We start from the raw sequence: 18,743 nt of genomic DNA, 5'->3' as shown, positions 1-18,743 counted from the left end.
CCCGATTGCCCCTGAGGAGCAGGGGGTGGTGGAGAAACCTCAGGGGCAATCAGGGCCAGCAGCCGCCGCTCTACCCACTGGAGGCACTGAGAGATCAGGACTGGCGCCAGGCACCAGCAGTAGGTGCGAGCGGCAGCTCCAGTGCTGGCAGCGGGTGCAAGCGGGGCCAGTGCAGGTGCGAGCACCAGGCGGAACTGCAGCGCACAGGAGCAAAGAATTTTCTGTAACCATCAGAGGCTCTCCTTGGTCTGGCGCCCCCACTCACCTGCTCCTCCATCCCACCGCAACCAATGCCCACCATGTTCCACACACGCCCCCTGGTGGCGAGTGCATATCATAGCAACCAGTTGTTTGGTTGTTCGGTTGTTCTGGTTGTTCCGCCGTTCAGTCTATTTGCATGTTAGCCTTTTATTATATAGAATTATATTTTTGCAGGTTTTTCATGGCCTAAAAAGCACTGACGTTGCCAAGACCTTTAGAAAAGCAATCAATAAGAAGGAAGGGATTTGTGCAATTGGTGGTACTTCAGAGCAGTCTAGTGTTGGCACCCAACACTCCTATTCAGGTAAGTTGTACTAATGGGTGTGGGATGGAGGTAGAGAGGGTATTGGGATGAGGCGAGAGCTGAGGGCAGAGGGAGAGGGAACCATGTAGAAAGGATGTCTTCTGGGATTACAGATTCTGAACTTAGTATTCAAACTTAAGGGGTACAAAGAAAGATAGAAGTTAAGGTTAATTCATTGCCTATTTTCCAGTGCATAAGTGGACCAGTAGTTCCAGCTCTGGGTAGGGCCCAATACCAAATAATCTTATCAGCATTTTAAAAATACATAAAGGCTGCCAAAATTCCTTTGTAAATCTTTTGGACAAAATGAGCTACTCAGGCTTCTACCTTAAATTTCATGTTTATTCTTAATGCCTGCTGAATGGTCCAAAAAATTGTATTTTCATTGATTTGGAAGAAAGTTGTATATTTATTCTGAAGTTTCTGAAAGCTATCATCCAACAACCTTGATGGAAACTTATAATAGCCCAAACAGTACAATATTCCAACAAACCCTAAACTGAGTTCTTCAAAGCATTAGTTGTTCTTAAAGACAAGTTCATGGTTAAGTAGCATCTGCAATTCCTAAGACAAAGTTTAGCCTTTTATTTTAAAACTAGAGGCCCGTTGCATGAAGAGATTCATGCAATAGGCCTTCCTTCCCTTGGCTTCCAGCACCGGTTTTCCTCTAGCACCCGGGACCCAGGCCTTCGCTCTGACCAGAGTCTGCCGCCTTTGCTGCAGGCTCTGGCCAGAGTCTGCCTTCTTCATCTCCGCTGCAGACTCAGGCCAGAGTCTGCCATCTTTGTCTTCACTTCAGACTCTGGAGCAGCCGTGGGCAAACTACGGCCCGCGGGCCGGATCCGGCTGTTCTATCCAGTTCTCTTGCTCTCCCCTCCACTCCTTTACTTTGAATTTATATTAGTTCACACAAACACTCCATCCATGCTTTTGTTCCGGCCCTCCGGTCAAGTTTAAGAACCCATTGTGGCCCTCGAGTCAAAAAGTTTGCCCACCCCTGCTCTGGAGTCTGCAGTCTTTGTCTTCGCTGCAGCCAGTGTGCCACTCCTGTAGATCCCTCTGCCCCCCGCCCTCCCTCTCATAGCAGGCGTCCTGCCCCACCCAGCCACTCCATGCCTGGAGCAACTGGTCAGCCGCCATCTTTGTCCTTCTGATTTGCATATTCCCTCCTGATTGGCTGGTGGGCATAGTGGAGTGATGGTCAATTTGCATGTTTCTCTTTTATTAGTGTAGATACAGAAATTTTGATAGCCTTTTGCTATATAAATGTACATTATGAAACTTCAAGACAGTGATATGCTATGCAGTGTTTCTCAAACTTTTGTGACTTAGGATTCTTCTGAGGGATACTGTTGCTTTCAATGACAGACAAATTGAGAATCACAGTGCTGGGCACAACTTGAAGTTTTATTAAAATTTCTAAAATTGACCTCTGGTAGCTTTACTGGTAGGAAAGAAGGATTATATCACAAATTATTTTATTTCATAGCAATTTCATTATAAAAAAATTCAGAGATATTGCAAAGATTGCCTGTGATCATCCCACATTTAAATCAGCAGGGTAAAGGCAGAGCCCCAGTTTTATTCTGTAAGAATTAGGTCACATTTATATTTAAATTATATATAAATATAAAGAAAATATACTTTATTATTTATATATTTACATATGTAAAATATAGCCATATAAAATAATGGCATATGTATACATATATATAGCTTCTAAAATCTACTTTCTGTATGTTTTCTGACTTGGTGTGAGCAGAAATTCTGTGCCTATACCCCAAATGTCAATAAATATGAGAAGATCAGATAATGGGTGAGATGACCTTGCAATGTCTCTCCTGAGCATGAGAATCTAATATCCACATGTATAATTTTTATATTAGATTTTTACTTTTCAAATAATCCATTTTAACCATTTACTTGCAGAGGAAGAGAAGTATGCCTTTGTTAACTGGATAAACAAAGCCCTGGAGCATGACCCTGACTGTCAGCATGTCATCCCAATGAATCCAAACACAAATGATCTCTTCAATGCTGTTGGGGATGGCATCGTCCTTTGGTAAGTAACACTTCCTCCTTGGTTTCTGAAGGTTTCCCTAGAATTTTCTAGAATACCAACAATTAATTGTGTTTATCCTAGACCAAATTCTTTTGGTGTCAGCTGGACTTGAAATGCTTTTCTGGACTTTTACTTGTCAGGTCCAGGAGAGAAACCTACTGTCAAGAGCAAATTATAACAAGAAATGTAAAACTACTAGCTTTTAGGTGCAGAAGAAGGATGCACAGTCTAGAGAGAAACTCATGGGCCTGAGAGATACAGTAATAAACATAGAGATACAGTAATACAAGGTCAAGGCAATTATTGTTGGGATATATGCCACTTTGCTTCATTGGAGCATGGCTTGCATGAGAGTAGACAGAGTTAAGAATAGCAGCATAATAACAGACTAATACAATGGAGGTCCTATGCAAAGGGCGTTGTAAGTGGTGCACACAAATACACAACTGAGGGCACCTGAAAAGGAGAAATGTATTCTTCTATGGGCGGTCTCAGAACACAGCTGGTCAATGCACGATGGTGTCTTTGAAAATGCCTCTTCAGCTCTTGCTTTAGCAGCTTCTCTGTCATCATAAAACATGGTATTAGTGAGGAAGCTTGAAATGCCCAATCTCAGGTGTGTCCATGTGTTGAAAGGAGGGATAGGTGGGCAAGACTTTAAGCCCCTTTTCTCTGCTCTGACCAGAGCAATTCTGCTTTTGATATTTTATTTATTAGAGTTCATTTTTTAAATGTTCAACTGCTAAAAACTCACACACACAACGTAGCCTGTAGGATCAAGTCCTGGTTCCTTTGGTTGGCACCCAACTTCCCCCATCAATCTTCTAGTTTTACCTCCCAATACCCCCTGACTCAGGAACCCAGTCCAGGGTACTAAATACATGGCTTTATGAATGACAGCAAGCATACAGTAACTTGCTTATAATTTGTAACTGTGGTATTGCCTTTTATTTTTAATAATGCCCTTCCCCATCCTTTCCTTCTATACAAATCCAATTATGGTGTAATTTTCTGGTCTATCCCAACCTCCAGCGATTTCTTTCTTAACTGAATTCTTAAAGCACATGTTCTTTGTAATACTATGGAAGCCATAATAATGTCCTGCTTTGGACTGTTACTAGCTTTTTATATCCAGATATTTTGTCTCTGTAATTGGACTACACAATTTTCAATGTCATGGGTATCTTCTACTTTTAAAAGTCACCTCTCTGCAGCACCATCTCCCAGAGCTTCTGGTTCACTCCAATTTCATATTCTTTCAAATTATGATTTAGGAGTTTCTTTTGCCTATATTGTAGTAAAATGCCTTTTAGTTAAATTAATATATATATATATATATATATATATATATATATACACACACACACATATATATATATATATATATTAAAGTTATAGAAATACATCTTTAAACAACCACCACCAAGAAAAAGGTAGTTGGAAAAATTGTTAATGTGATTTCTGATCTCATTAAAAGAATAGTCAAATTTAATATTCTTTGAATTTGTTATTCTTTGTATTTTTTTCTAACTCACTTTTTAAAAATAAGATGGAGGTGAACTAAGGAATTTAATTTTTTGTTTCATTGAAGGTTAAATCAATGCTGACTTGAATAAAATCAGTTTTTCATAAACAATACCTGCTGGCTTTGGCTGTCTGATCAATGTATTATCTACTTGTGTGGGTGAAATTTCTAAAGTATTGATACAATAATGACTACAGGAAGATATAAAACATTTAATCATGTGACTAATTAAAGGTATAGAGTTTGACCTGGTGTCAAATAGAAATTGAGACATCATATAAGCTCAAAAGTGTATAATATTTTATGTAGTGGAACAATTTTTATTGCTGAGAAAGTAAAGTATTTATGGAGGATTTGCTTTGGCTCTCCTCCCAGAATTTCATAATATGCTAAGGAAACCAAGATAATTTTGTAGCTTTTAAGGTAAGTGGCTGAAGTGGGGTCCTTATTTTCTGGTTCAATATATTAGTATGAGTTTAGGAATATTAACCTTTCCTACAGATGGTTTGAATCTCATCAAAATTGCATAACTGCCTGGCCAGTGTGGCTCAGTGGTTGAGCGCCGTCCCATGAACCAGGAGGGTTAATTCCTGGTCAGGGCACATGCCTGGGTTGCGGGCTCAATCCCCAGGGGCAGAGGGGTGTGCAGGAGGCAGCTGATCAATGATTTGTTCTCATTATTGATGTTTCTATTTCTCTCTCCCTTTCCCTTCCCCTCTCTGAAATCAATAAAAACATAGAAAAACATTTTTAATTACATAACTGATTTTATATCTAAACACGGGGTAGCAAAGATTATGTTGCCATCTTGTTGATGATATTACTAGAATTTAAATTCAGTGTTACTGGGCCTTGTTATTTAGAAGCCTGATTTCTACTTGTTTCTCTTTCAGTAAAATGATCAACCTATCAGTGCCTGACACAATTGATGAAAGAACAATAAACAAAAAGAAACTCACCCCTTTCACCATTCAGGTATGTCTTCCCTCTGTTACTTTCAAAGAGGATTGTGCTTGGAGTGAATGCTCACCAGAACTGCTGAGTCACACTTGTTCAGGGCTCAGACATTATTCCCAAACCCCAGGCTTTGGGCTGGTGGTTGTCATGACTAGTGTAGATAGAAGGACACGTTTTTGTTTGTTGTTTTATAAAAATAACAGGGGTTGGGGATGGGGTATTGGAAGTGGGAAAAGGTTAGCCTGGTGTGAATAGTTTGGGAATTCTTTGTTTTGGCTGCTTATGAATAAAATTCACATTGGTAAAGTTTTAACTTAAACTTAACCTAGCAATTTATCATTGAGCTGATGCCAGATAGATAGCATTTTTTTCTAAAAAGATAAGACTTTGTAAAAGTGAGGGGGTGAAAAACGAGAAGTGTTCTTACAGCCTGCACAGTGCTCTTTGCTGCAGCCACCAGAGTGATAAATATAATCTGTTTTTATACCTCATTGTGTTGATTAACTGGAATAACCAATCGGTAGTAAGTAAGCTGTACTTCTATGTTATGTTCCAGTATTTAACATTATTGTAATTCTCTTGCTTGGAAGCCATGTCTCATTTCTTAAATCATGAACAATATACTAAATCCTGTTTGGATTTAAGCAACCCTGAATATATATATATATATATATATATATATATATATATATATATACACACACACACACACACACACACACACACACACACACATATATACATATATATATATATATATATATATATATATATATATATATTATTGATTTCAGAAAGGAAGGGAGAGGGTGAGACAGAAACATCACTAATGAGAGAGAATCATTGATCAGCTGCCTCCTGCTCGCCCTGCACTGGGGATAGAGCCCGCAACCTGGGCATGTGCCCTGACCAGGAGTCACACCATGATCTCCTGGTTCATAGGTCGATGCTCAACCACTGAGCCATGCTGGCCAGGTAACCCTGCATATTTTTAAAATGGAATTGTTAACCAAAGAGAACAATGATGTTAAACCTATATGAAGGAATTTAATGATAAATTTACTCATAATCTTGGTCAGAAGAACTGGTATTTTTCACTCATCATTTGAACTATACATTAGAGTTAAAAAATACTTTTCTTATAGTTACTTTCCCAGTTTGACTGGTGGCTAGTATTTTGTTTTGTTAATTTATCATAATACCAACTTCTATACATCTCTGACTCTGATAAATTCTCCTTATTGAACCTAAGAACAGTATATAGATTCTAGACTGAAAATTTCACTGACTCGCAGTATTCCAACTGAAAGTTACATTATATATATTGTTGTTAGTGATAAGAACATATAATCTATACACATGTGTGCATGTGTGTGTGTGCACACATGTGTGTAAGTTTGTGTAGATGTGTATGTGCTCAAGGTCCCTAGATATTACCAATACTCAACAAATTGTCCTAGTAAGAACCACTCTATCTTTTCTACAAATTTGATTTGTACTTTTTTTATTCCTTTAATACAAAATCTGAAAGTCAAAAAGCTATTTTCTTACTCTCTTTTGTGACCTTGATAACAATTGTGTTATTAATGATAGACAGTGACAAGGTAATGAGGGTATGTCCTCCCCTCAAAGGTGCCCCCTTTTTTCTGGCTGATGGAGATATTGAGTGTGAAGGCTCCATCACATAGCAAGATGGGAAAGTATAGGGCTCATCTGTTTCATCATGACCAGAATGGGCCTTCAACTCAGAGTTCTGGTTTGATTGACTAGGCACTACATAAGCCCTGTGTCTGGGTTACTGGATTTCCTTTTCCAGTTATTATTCACTGCTTTTCTCAATGTCAAAATGTAGTGCCTCTACACCTGTGAAGGTTCCAGAAGCTGCCAATCAGTAATCATCATTTGGTATTTGCAAAATCAAAAACAAAACTTGCATGACCTCACTCATTTGTGGAATCTAATGAACAACATAAACTGATGAACAAAAATAGATCCAAAACATAGAAGCATCAAACAGATTGTCGAACCTCAGAGGGAAGGCAGGGGAGGGTGGTTGGTGGGAAGAGATCAACCAATGAACTTGTATACATATATGCATAATCCATGGATACAGACAATAGGGTGGTGAAGGCCTGGGGTGGAGGGGGTGGGCTGGAAGAGGTCAATGGGGGGGAAAAGGAGGACATATGTAATAGTTTCAACAATAAAGATTTTTTTAAAAACTTGCATACTTTTCCTCCCTCAGGAGAATTTGAATCTGGCTCTGAACTCTGCCTCAGCCATCGGGTGCCATGTGGTTAACATCGGGGCTGAGGACTTAAAAGAGGGGAAGCCTTACCTGGTCCTGGGACTTTTGTGGCAAGTCATCAAGATTGGGTTGTTTGCCGACATTGAACTCAGCAGAAATGAAGGTACAAGTAAAGCTTCAAATGTTATTAATGACATAGCTTTTTATTACTGCATGTGTTGGGGGCTATAGGAGGTGATGTCAGGAATAGTCAAGCTCAGAATCCTCAATTTTTTAAAACTACAGTTATATTGAATTCATTGTATTAATGTAATAGATTTTATCCATGCTGACCAGGTTTTTTAAAATGATGGAACAAAAGCTTTTTAAGACTACAGACTAATAAGAATGCATTTTTAGACCTATAGCTCAGTCTAGCCTTCTGCGACTCCAACCTCAAGAGCTTTGCTGAGTTAATTTTGCTTTTAGACACTTTGTAACAAGTCTACTTTTAACTTGTGTTTTATGAAGCGATTCACATTCATATACTGTAGTGATACCAATAGATTAGGAGAAACTTGGTATAGTTCTTACCAAAATGATAGAAAATTACATTTAGTGTTTCAAATTATCAGCTAAATATGTAGCTGTGAATCTATTTCTAGTTGCTGTGAGCATTCTCTCTGAATTTAAACAATTTCAGCCCTGTCCTTTACACAGAAGTAATAGATCTTGATAAGTATTTATGTAAAATACAGTGTTGCTTTTTGATTTTCAGGTACAGATCCTACCAATACAAAATCTGTAGCCAAATTCTAATCTTTATAATTTATATATAAAGTATATATATAATGATATTATATACTTTTAAAGTCCAAATCACAATAGCCTGTGAAGAATCCTGGGGTAATATAAAACCAATATATTAAGCATAATATAAAGAAGAAGAAAAAACAAATAGAGAACTCAGAGTCCACGAGAAAGACTATCGATTTGCAAATAATGACCTCAGTTAAATTTAAATTTTTTAACTGAGTAAGAAATATGTATTCATCTGGAAAATATAGAAGAAAAAGTTTATTCTAGTTTTTGAGCTGCTGTAATTATTCAAGAAAGCATTTGAAATATTAAACACAATCTATAGAACATAGTCATTATTACAAAATTGATCACTTGTTGAAGCAAAAATGTTGTCATCTCATGAAATGTGATCTGACAGACCCCCTGGAGTGTTCTGAGCCAATAGTCTTGTTTATTTCCTTGGCTCTACCAACTTATTCTTAGGCATAGCATCAAGATTCATTGGTGCCTTTTTTTTCCCATCTGAAAAATAGGGGTAATAAATTAACTCACAGTACCCTACACCTTTTTTTAGGGAATAATAATAAAGTATTTACTCCATGGCAAAAGCTGTGAGTGCCTTTACCTCAGAGAGATGAAGTTGCTATCGTTGGCTTTCCAGCAGAGCATCCTCCCAAATATCCCTGTATTCATTTTACTTCTGCTTTTGTGCGTCCTCAGTTCTGATTGCTCTTCTGAGAGAAGGGGAGAGTCTGGAGGACTTGATGAAACTCTCCCCTGAGGAGCTCCTGCTGAGATGGGCTAATTACCACCTGGAAAACGCAGGCTGCAGCAAAGTCAGCAACTTCAGTACTGACATCAAGGTAGGAGAAGTGTAACTTGAACATGATTGACTGCAGCAGTAAAGGGAATTAGGGTGTTAATGAAGTAAAAATCAAGACAATGGGCCCCATCTCTTTAGATTCTGGGGTTAGTTTGAGAGTGGCTGGTGCTGTTTTGGAAGGTTTGCTGTTTTCAAGTCCAAGTGCTGGGCCACACACAGATCTGTCTGAAGTCTAGCAACTGCACAGCAACAAAAGGTGTGATGAGTCTTTCTTAGAGTTTCAATATCAGGAAGTAGAGTGATGAGGAAGAGGTAGAAGAAGGGCAAGAGATAAGCCTGCTTGTGAAGTATGCGGAGGACTGTAATGTCTTTTCTGATTTTATAAATGAGACTATCAGGTCAGGATTCCTTTTAAAAAAATTAAATGAGGATTCTTCTAATTATATTAATACCAGCACACATAGTGTCTACTGTATACCAGGCACTGTTCTAACTGCTTTATATATTTATTGACTCATTAATCCTCACAGCAAACCTTTGAGATAAGGATTATTATTTCTTCATTTTATAGATAAGGAAACAGAAGTAAAGAGAAGTTAAGTGACTTGTTCAAGTTCCCACAGCTGGGGGTAGGGTCAGGATTTAAATCCAGCAGTTGGCATCCAAGGTTCCCATACTTGACTGCCATACTGTACTGCCTCTCAAAGAAAACAAGTTGTGAATTTCTTGAAAGGTTTTCCTTTGTATGCACCAGTGATTTGTAAAAGATAATGATTCTGGAAACTGTCTGCAATGAGAATTTACCCCAGAGTGTGCAGAAGGCATAATCGGCCCTACAACAAAAATCCCAAAGGGACAAGGCTGAGGGAAGCATGCACTGTGGTTTTCAATTTTGTGCAAAGTTCCATGTCAAAGGGAAGGGGAAAAGCTGCTGGCATTGATGGCAGATGGATCCATAGAAAGAGCTTAAGGGGGAGTAAGGAACATCAGAAGGCAGTCCCAAGGAGCAAGTGATGTGAGATGCTGGATGCAGCATACAAAAAACACTTCAGTCTCCACTTTCTCAAAACTTCAAGAGATTTTCTCCAAAGAGAGTCAGAGGAAAGGTCACATGGCTCACCAGGAGTCAACTCAGGCTGATAATTCTTTTTTTTGTTGTTAATCCTCACCCAAGGATATTTTTCCATTGATCTTTTAGAGAGAGTAGAAGAGGGAAAGACAGAGAGAAACATGGATGTTAGAGAAACACATTGATTGATTGCCTCCTGCACGTGCCCTGACCAGGGCCTGGGCCAGGGAGGAGCCTGCAACCAAGGTACACACCCTTGACTGGAATCAAACCCCGGCCCTTTGGTCTGCAGGCTGACGCTCTGTCCACTAAGCCAAACCAGCCAGGGTCAGGTTGATAATTCTTTAGGTGACCGCTTTCTCCTGCTGTGGACTCCTGGCTTTTAGAACTCAGGGCCTGTCAGGCCTGGTGCCATTTAGACTGAAGCTTGAGTTCCCCATTCCTTAGGACCTAAGCTAATAATGCCAATCCATGTTTTTAACTACACCACTTTCATTGGGTATTAACAGTCCTCTAGCACCACCAACCAAACTGGGATTGAACAGGAGGTGGAAAGCATTATCTCCCTTTGTACTCAACAGTTAAGCTTTGCAATTGTTTCAGCCAACATTTTCAAGCTTTTCAGCCAAAATTAGGCTGTGTAAGCTAAGCCATAAATTCACCTGCTTTCCCACCACTGAGAGGCTGTGTTCTTCCGAACAATAACCATTTTGGACTTGGGAAGTATCTGTAAGAGATGGGAACTGGCAACCTGAGCGCTTACATAGTAGTCGTGCCTGTTCTCAGAAGCAGCCGCATCCCAACCAAGGGCAGTGCTGTGACATGTATGTCTGAGCAACAGGCAACTTTGAGATGCCCTTAAATCACACCAAGTCAGCAGAGGTGGGGAGAATGCTCCACTGCATTCTGGGCCCTTTCCTCTAGCAATAATTAACAACCAGCCGGCGGGCTAAATAAGGCCCACAAAATCATTTGGTCTGGCCCTGCCAAGGCATTAGGAGTGAGTTCATTAAATGTTTGACCAAATAGAGCAGGCTAATTTTTAAGTTGATACTTTTGTCTGGCCTGTGAATGATGTTATAAATATTCAAATGGCCCTTGGCAGAAAAAAGGTTTCCTACCTCTGCACTACAGTGAGTGAAATAAGTTTCTTAGAATCAGATGAAATAAGTTGATTATTAGCAAAGCTAAACAGATGTAACATGTGGTAGGCAGATTTTATTCATGCCTAGCACCTGCATGGAACTTTCACTGGCTTTAAAATAGCTGCAGTGAAAATTAAGAGGAGGGGAAGGCAGAAAGAAGAGAGATGAAATTCAGTTTCCACAGGTGCAACATCAATAGCTGGCATTCTCTTGTTCTCATCTTTCTAATGTCACAGGTGGTGAGCACACATACCCCCGCTCTCCCCAGACCCTATCCAGTTTCAAAAACAAAACAACAAAAAACGTAACAACAGCTAATTTTTCAGTCTTTAAGAGAAATAAAAATTTCTTTAAATGGTTTAAATAAATTACCTGAAAATTTGCATGCTTTCATTGAATGAGAATACAGTACATCTATAATTTTAAGACTACAATTTTGAGAAATATGCTTTTTGTCAATAAGCATATTCCCAGAATCTAAGAAAACATAATAATTCACTATCTACATACAATCTGCTATAACTAAGCTTAACCACTTTTTCTAACTTCTGGATAAACATTAAATTAACTTGCCATCTCAATATCTCTCCTTTTACATAAAAACTGCTTGTTTAAATATTCTTCTTTTGCTTATTATCTATTTAAATGTATTTGTAAACTCTTTTTTAAACTTCTGCTTCCTTTTCCTGTCACTTTTAAAAATTAAACTTTAGCTGACTGACTTCAGCAATATAAAGGTATATATATTTTCCTGTATATATATTGTCCTGTATATTTTCCTGAGTCTGAATGTCAAAACTTTAGTTTTGCCACCATTTTAATATTGATCTTGAGAAATCATCTTACCCATTTTTGTGCCTCAATTAATATTATTAGACTTCAACCCAATGAGTTGAATACATGTTCATGAATTATTTTTCTCCCTTAAGGTCAAAGGAATAGTATTTACATCTTTGGGTTTCCCTTTGTGTATGTCCTATATTTTTAATGTTATACTCATTGTAAAAATAAAAGCAAATATAGTATGTAAACAGACAAATAGAAAATTCAAATTAGTGAATGTTTCCAGCTTTGTTAATTAAGTTGCATTCTTGAATGATAGTGGAATAAGAAATGAAAAATATTTGCTTTTGGGAAATCATTGTACTAAGTATGTAATTTAAAATTCTAATTTCTTAATTGCTCACAGGACTCAAAAGCGTATTACCACCTGCTGGAACAGGTTGCTCCAAAAGGAGATGAAGAAGGTATTCCTGCTGTTGTGATTGACATGTCAGGACTAAGGGTAAGGCCATGTTCCAAGCTCTGTTTAGAGAACACAATGCTGCCTTTTCATTGGGGTCCCATTGACCTGTACAACCTGACTCTGGGGTTGCATGAGAGGACATATCTGTTTAAAGCCTTTAAAAACTGTTAACAGTTTTGGGTAATAATTGTGGGAAATTTAACCTGGAAATAAATATTAAGGAAAGAATTAAGTGCCATACACCATACTAGGCACTTCTGTATATTTCCCGTCATTTAGTAGGCTCCACAGTACCAAGAAGTATTATTTCCATATTTAGGTTTCTGAGTATTATTTCTGGAAATAGATGAAATATTTGTACAAATAAATAAATTCTCACTTTAGTGATGAAAACTGATCAGAAGGGTTAATTAAGATCATATGACAGATTTTTGGAAGTAATTTGATCCAAGTCTGGGCCCTTTTCCTCTATCAATAATTTAAAAAAAAGGAATCCCTTCTTGTTGAGTTCCTCCAATGTGCCAGGTACTGTGCAAGGCATATTGCATATACAGCCTCTAATCCTTACAAACATCACTGAGGTAAGTGTTAAACTGCTTTATTGTTGAGAAAACTGAAGGTCAGAGAAGATAATAATCATCTCATGCCACAGAGCCCAGTGCCTGATACAGTAAGAATTTAAACCTAAGGCAAAATTCACCCAGCCACAGCCCTCCCTCACTACATCACTAAGGGTAATGGGAGGGAAAGACTGGGCAGGATCCTGTGAATTCTTAGAAGTGACTGGTTTGAGCATTCTTAAAAACAGTGGGCATAGCATGAGTCTGAATGTCAAAACTTTAGTGTTGCCACCATTGTAATATTGATCTTGAGAAATCATCTTACCCATTTTTGTGCCTCAATTAATATTATTGGACTTCAACCCAATGAGTTAACATTAAAGTCAACTCATTCCTGAATGAGAAGTAAAGCTCATAAAATGTATAATGTATATAGTGTTATCTAGTAAAGCATCATATTAATAAATAATTCTAGTTTGAAGTTCTGTTTTCTGAAAATTGGTGTTTTCATAGACTCTTAAGAGCTTTAAGGACAGTGGAGCATAATTCAACAAGAGTCTTCTAATAGGAGTCTGCTTACAAATGACAGGAGATTCTCTAAAACTATATGAATAAACTTTCTAAATATATATATTTTTATTGTTTTCAGACAGGAAAGGAAAGGGAGAGAGATAGAAACATAAATGATTGGCTGCCTCCTGCATGCCCCACACTGGGGATTGAGCCCACAACCCTGGCATGTGCCCTTGATTGGAATTGAACCTGGGACCCTTCAGTCTGCAGGCCAATGTTTTATCCACTGAGTCAAACCGGGTAGGGCTGAATAGACTTTTAATATGTTCAGTGAGTGGTTCTCAGTCTGAAGTCTGCAAAAGCCAGATTGATATTATATATTTATTAATGACAATATGTAGCTTAAATAACTTATCATGTTTATTTTGTTTTAGTTGCATGTATACCATCTCAGTGTGGGAAATGCAGTTATACTAGTCATACATTTTTAATGGTAGATATAAATATCTTGATGAACTAAAAATAAGAATATAATTTATTACTTAATAATTAAACATTTTTGGTAGACAAAATCTTATGGCTTGTATAAGAAATAATAAAAAGTAAGCTTAATGGCTGAAAATAATTAAATCCACTTAATAAGTTAGAGAATCTACTGAATATTTTTTAAAATATATTTTCTTTGTTGATAGTATTACAAATATATCCCATTTCCTCCCATCTTCCCCTTACCCCCTCCTTCCAGCCCCAACCCCCCCCCCAAGACTTCACCACCATATTGCCCGTGTCCATGGGCTATGCATAGCCTATATAATAGAAGGATAATATGCAAATTGACCCTAATGGCAGAACAACTGGGAATGACCAGTCGCTATGACACACACTGACCACCAGGGGGCAGATTCTCAAGGCAGGAGCTGCTCCCTGGTGGTCAGTGCACTTCCACAGGGGGAGCGCTGCTCAGCCAGAAGCTGGCTCATGGCTGGCCAGTGCAGCGGTGGTGGCGGGAGCCTCTCCCACCTCCGCAGCAGGGCTAAGGATGTTCAACTAATGGCTTAGGCCCACTTCCACAGGGGAAGCGGGCCTAAGCCGATAGTCAGACATTCCCTGAGGGCTTCTGGGCCACCAGAGGGATGCCTGACTGCCAGCTTAGGCCTGATCCCCTGGGGAGCAGGCCTAAGCAGTCAGTCAGACATTCCCTGAGGGGTCCCAGACTGCGAGAGGGCACAGGCCAGGCTGAGGGGAGCCCCCCCTCCACCCAGTGCACAAATTTTCGTGCACTGGGCCTCTACTAAGTATATACGTTCTTTGGTTATCTCTTCTCATCCCCCCAATGCCACAACAAAGTATGTCAGTCTGTTTCAAGTTTCGGGTCTTATTTTGTTGTCAATTCATTTTGTTCATTAAATTCCACAAATAAGTGAGATCATGTGATATTTGTCTATCTCAGATTGGCTTATTTCACTTAGCATAATATTTTCCAGGTCCATCCATGCTGTCCCAAAGGGTAGGAGATCCCTCTTTTTACAGCTGAATAGTATTTCGTAGTGTAAATGAACCACAGCTTTTTTATCCACTCATCTACTGGTGGGCACTTGGACTGTTTCCAAATCTTAGCTATGGTAAATAACGCTGCTATGAACATAGGGGTGCATATATTCTTTCTGGTTGGTGTTTTGAGGTTTTTAGGATAGATTCTGAGAAGTAGGATCACTGGATCAAAGGGAAGTTCCATTTTTAATTTTTTTAGGAAATGCCATACTGTTTTCCACAGTGGCTGCACCAGTCTGCATTCCCACCAGCAGTGAACTAGTGTTCCCATTTCTCCACATCCTCACCAGCACTTGTTATGTGTTTATTTTTTTTATGATAGCCATTCTGACAGGTGTGAGGTGTTATCTCATTGTGGTTTTAATTTGCATTTCTCTGATGATTAGTGACTTTGAGCATTTTTTCATATGTCTCTTGGCCATTTGTATGTCCTCCATGGAAAAATGTCTGTTCAGGTCTTCTGCCCATTTTTTTATTGATTGTTTACCTTCATTTTGTTGATTTGTACGAGTACTTTATATATTTTGGACATTAACCCTTATCAGATGTATCTTTGGCAAATATGTTCTCCCTTACTGTGGGCTCCCTTTTCCTTTTGTTGATGGTTTCTTTTGCTGTGCAGAGCTTTTTCTTTAGATGTAGTCCCATTTGTTTATTTTCTCCTTCGTTTCCTTTGCCCTAAGAGATGTAGCCACAAACATATTGCTATGTGAGATGTCTGAGATTTTACTGCCTATGTTCTCCTCTAATATTATTATGGTTTCATGCCTTACATTTAAGTCTTTTATCCACTTGAGTTTATTCTTGTTTATGGTGTAAGTTGGTTGTCTAGTTTCATCTTTTTGCATGTGTCTGTGCAGTTTTCCCAGCACCATTTGTTGAAGAGACTGTCTTTACTCCATTGTGTGTTCTTGCCTCCTTTGTCAAATATTAATTGACCATATGGTATGGATCAATTTCTGGGGTCTCTTCTGATCCATTGGACTATATGCCCGTTCTTATGCCAACCTATACCAGGCTGTTTTGGTTATAATGGCTTTGTAGTATAGTTTGCTATCGGTATTGTGATCCCTCCTACTTTGCTCTTCTTTCTCAAGCTTGCTGCATCTATTCTCGGTCTTTTATGGTTCCATATAAATTTTTGGAGTATTTGTTCTAGCTCTGTGAAATATGCCATTAGTATTTCAATAAGAATTGCATTGAATCTTTAGATTCCTTTGGGTATAGACACTTTAATGATGTTGATTCTTCCAATCCATGAATATGGTATATGCTTTATTTTGTTTGTATCTTCCTCTATTTCTTTTTTTAATGTCCTATAGTTTTCCAAGTACAGGTCTTTTACCCCTTGGTTAAGTTTATTCCTAGGTACCTTATCTTTTTTGTTGCAAAGGTAAATAGGATTGCTTTTTTAGTTTCTCTTTCAGGGTTCATTATTGGTATATAGAAATGCCATTGATTTTTGGGTATTGATTTTGTATCCTGCTCCCTTACCTAATTCATTTATTACGTCTATTAATTTCCTGGTAGAGTCTTTAGGGGTTTCTATGTACACCATCATGTAAACTGCAAATAATGACAGTTTTTCTTCCTTCTTTGCAATTTGGATGCCTTTTGTGGGAACCCTTTTCACGTCCCGCGTGGTTCAGGGTTCCAGTTCAGGGTTTGGGTTCTGGAGAAGGCCGCACACAAATGAAAAGAGACTAGAAAAGCATTAATTTGGGAAATGGGGGCCAGGCGGAAGCCCAAGAGAGGACTACTACTCGCTCTGGCTTTGCCATCCCTTTTATTAAGATTATGGGATACACCCATATCCCTCAGGCAGGAAATTCCAATAATAGCCAATCATAAGACTAACAGGCGGAGGCTGCTTCAACTACCAATGTCTCAATCAAACAATGAGTGATTAGCCCTAACCTTTCAGAGCAATTAAGGTTGACCAGCCTTCTGGATTCCCCATCCACACCTCTCTACTAGTGAAACAATGATCAGCTTCCGGCACCTTTTATTTCTTTTATTGATTGCTGTGGCTACAACTTCCAGTACTGTTGAATAAGAGTGGTAAAAGCAGACATTTCTGTCTTGGTCTTGTTCTTAAGAGAAACACTTTAGGTTTTTGTCTATTGAGTATGATGTTGGTTGTAGGTTTGTCATATATGGCCTTTATTATGTTGAGGTATGACCTCTCTATTTCCACTATACTGAGAATTTTTATCAAAAATGGGTGCTGGATTTTATCAAATGCCTTTTCTGCATCTATTGATATGATCATGTGGTTTTTATCTTTTAACTAGTGGCCCAGTGCACAAAATTTGTACACGGAGTGGGGGTTGCCTCAGCCCAGCCTGCACCCTCTCCAATCAGAGACCCCTTGGGGGATATCTGACCCCTGTGGGATTGGGCCTAAACTGGCAGTCGGACACCCTCCCACACACACACAATCTGGGACCACTGGCTCCTAACCACTCACCTGCCTGCCTGCCTGATCATCCCTAACTGCCTCTGCCTGCCTGCCTGCCTGATTGCCCCTAACCTCTCTGCCTGCCTGCCTGATCGCCCCTAACTGCCTCTGCCTGCCTGCCTGATTGCCTCTAACTGCTCTCCCCTGCCGGCTTGGTTGCACCCACTGCCCTCCCCTGCCAGCCTGATCTCGCCCCCAACTGCTCTCCCCTGCTGGCCTGATTGCCCCTAACTGCCTCTGCCTGCCTGATCACCCCTAACTGCCCTCTCCCATCCACCAATTTGGTTCTGATTGGTCAGTTTCTATGCCAGTCAGTATCAAAAGCTCCGCCTCCTAGGCAGCCATTGGCTCCTCACAGTTCACCCATATTTGGTTCTGATTGGTCAGTTTCTATGCCAGTCAGCATCTCCAGGCCTATCTCTGGGCCTGATCAGAGAGGCAGGGCTGCTCAGCAGCCCCCACAGAGGCCCAGAAAGAAACAGAGGTGCTGCTGCTGGCAAAGCCCGGAGAGAAAGAGAGATGAAACGGCTGATCAACAGCTGCCATGGAGACTGCGGATCAGACCCTGCCTCTCTCTTCAGGCCTCTCTCTGGGCCTGATCCAGCCCCCTCAGCAGTCAGTGCTGGGTCACCACGGCAACCCAGCACTGACTGCAGTACTGACTTCCAGATTGGGTCAAGCCTTCGATCATTTTGGACGTTACAGGCCCTGGGTTTTTATATATTAGGATTTGTTTGTGTGATGTATCACATTTATTGATTTGTGAATATTGTACCAGCATTGCATCCCTGGAATAAATCCCACTTGATTATAATGTATGATCTTTTTAATGTCTTGCTTGATACAATTTGCTAAAAATTTTTTTGAGGATTTTAGCATCTGTGTTCATCAGGGATATTGGTCTGTAATTTTCTTTCTTTGTAGTATCCTTATATGGTTTTGTAATTAGAATAATGCTGGCTTTTTAACAAGAGCTTGGAAGTGTTCCTTCCTCTTGGATTTTTTTGGGGGATATTTTGAGGAAGATAGGTGTTAGTTCTTCTTTGAATGTTTGGTAAAATTCATCTGTAAATTCACCCAGTTCAGGACTTTTGTTTGCTGGAAGTTTTTTCATTACTGTTTTAATTTCATTAGTTGTTATTGGCCTACTCAGGTTTTCTGATTCTTCCTGATTTAGTTGTGGAAGATTGTATGTTCCTAGGAATTTGTCCATTTCACCCAGGTTATCTAGTTTGCTG

General features: G+C 39.3%; 1 protein-coding gene across 2 annotated transcripts in view; it reads left to right on the top strand.

Moving 5' to 3' along the window:
- The window catches only part of LCP1 (lymphocyte cytosolic protein 1), a 65,015-nt gene that overhangs the window by 25,121 nt on the left and 21,151 nt on the right, over positions 1–18,743 (top strand). For both annotated transcript variants that reach the window (XM_080660554.1, XM_080660555.1), the window contains 6 exons: positions 436–565; positions 2,495–2,627; positions 5,046–5,127; positions 7,355–7,520; positions 8,858–9,000; positions 12,364–12,459. In XM_080660554.1, coding sequence (XP_080516680.1) covers positions 436–565; positions 2,495–2,627; positions 5,046–5,127; positions 7,355–7,520; positions 8,858–9,000; positions 12,364–12,459 — 750 coding nt within the window. The remainder of the gene's footprint in view (positions 1–435; positions 566–2,494; positions 2,628–5,045; positions 5,128–7,354; positions 7,521–8,857; positions 9,001–12,363; positions 12,460–18,743) is intronic.

This window comes from Plecotus auritus (genome assembly GCF_963455305.1).
Source record: "Plecotus auritus genome assembly, chromosome: 3".
NCBI lineage: Eukaryota > Metazoa > Chordata > Mammalia > Chiroptera > Vespertilionidae > Plecotus > Plecotus auritus.
The sequence above is the reverse complement of the archived record's forward strand: the minus strand, read 5'-3'. Positions and strand labels throughout refer to the sequence as shown.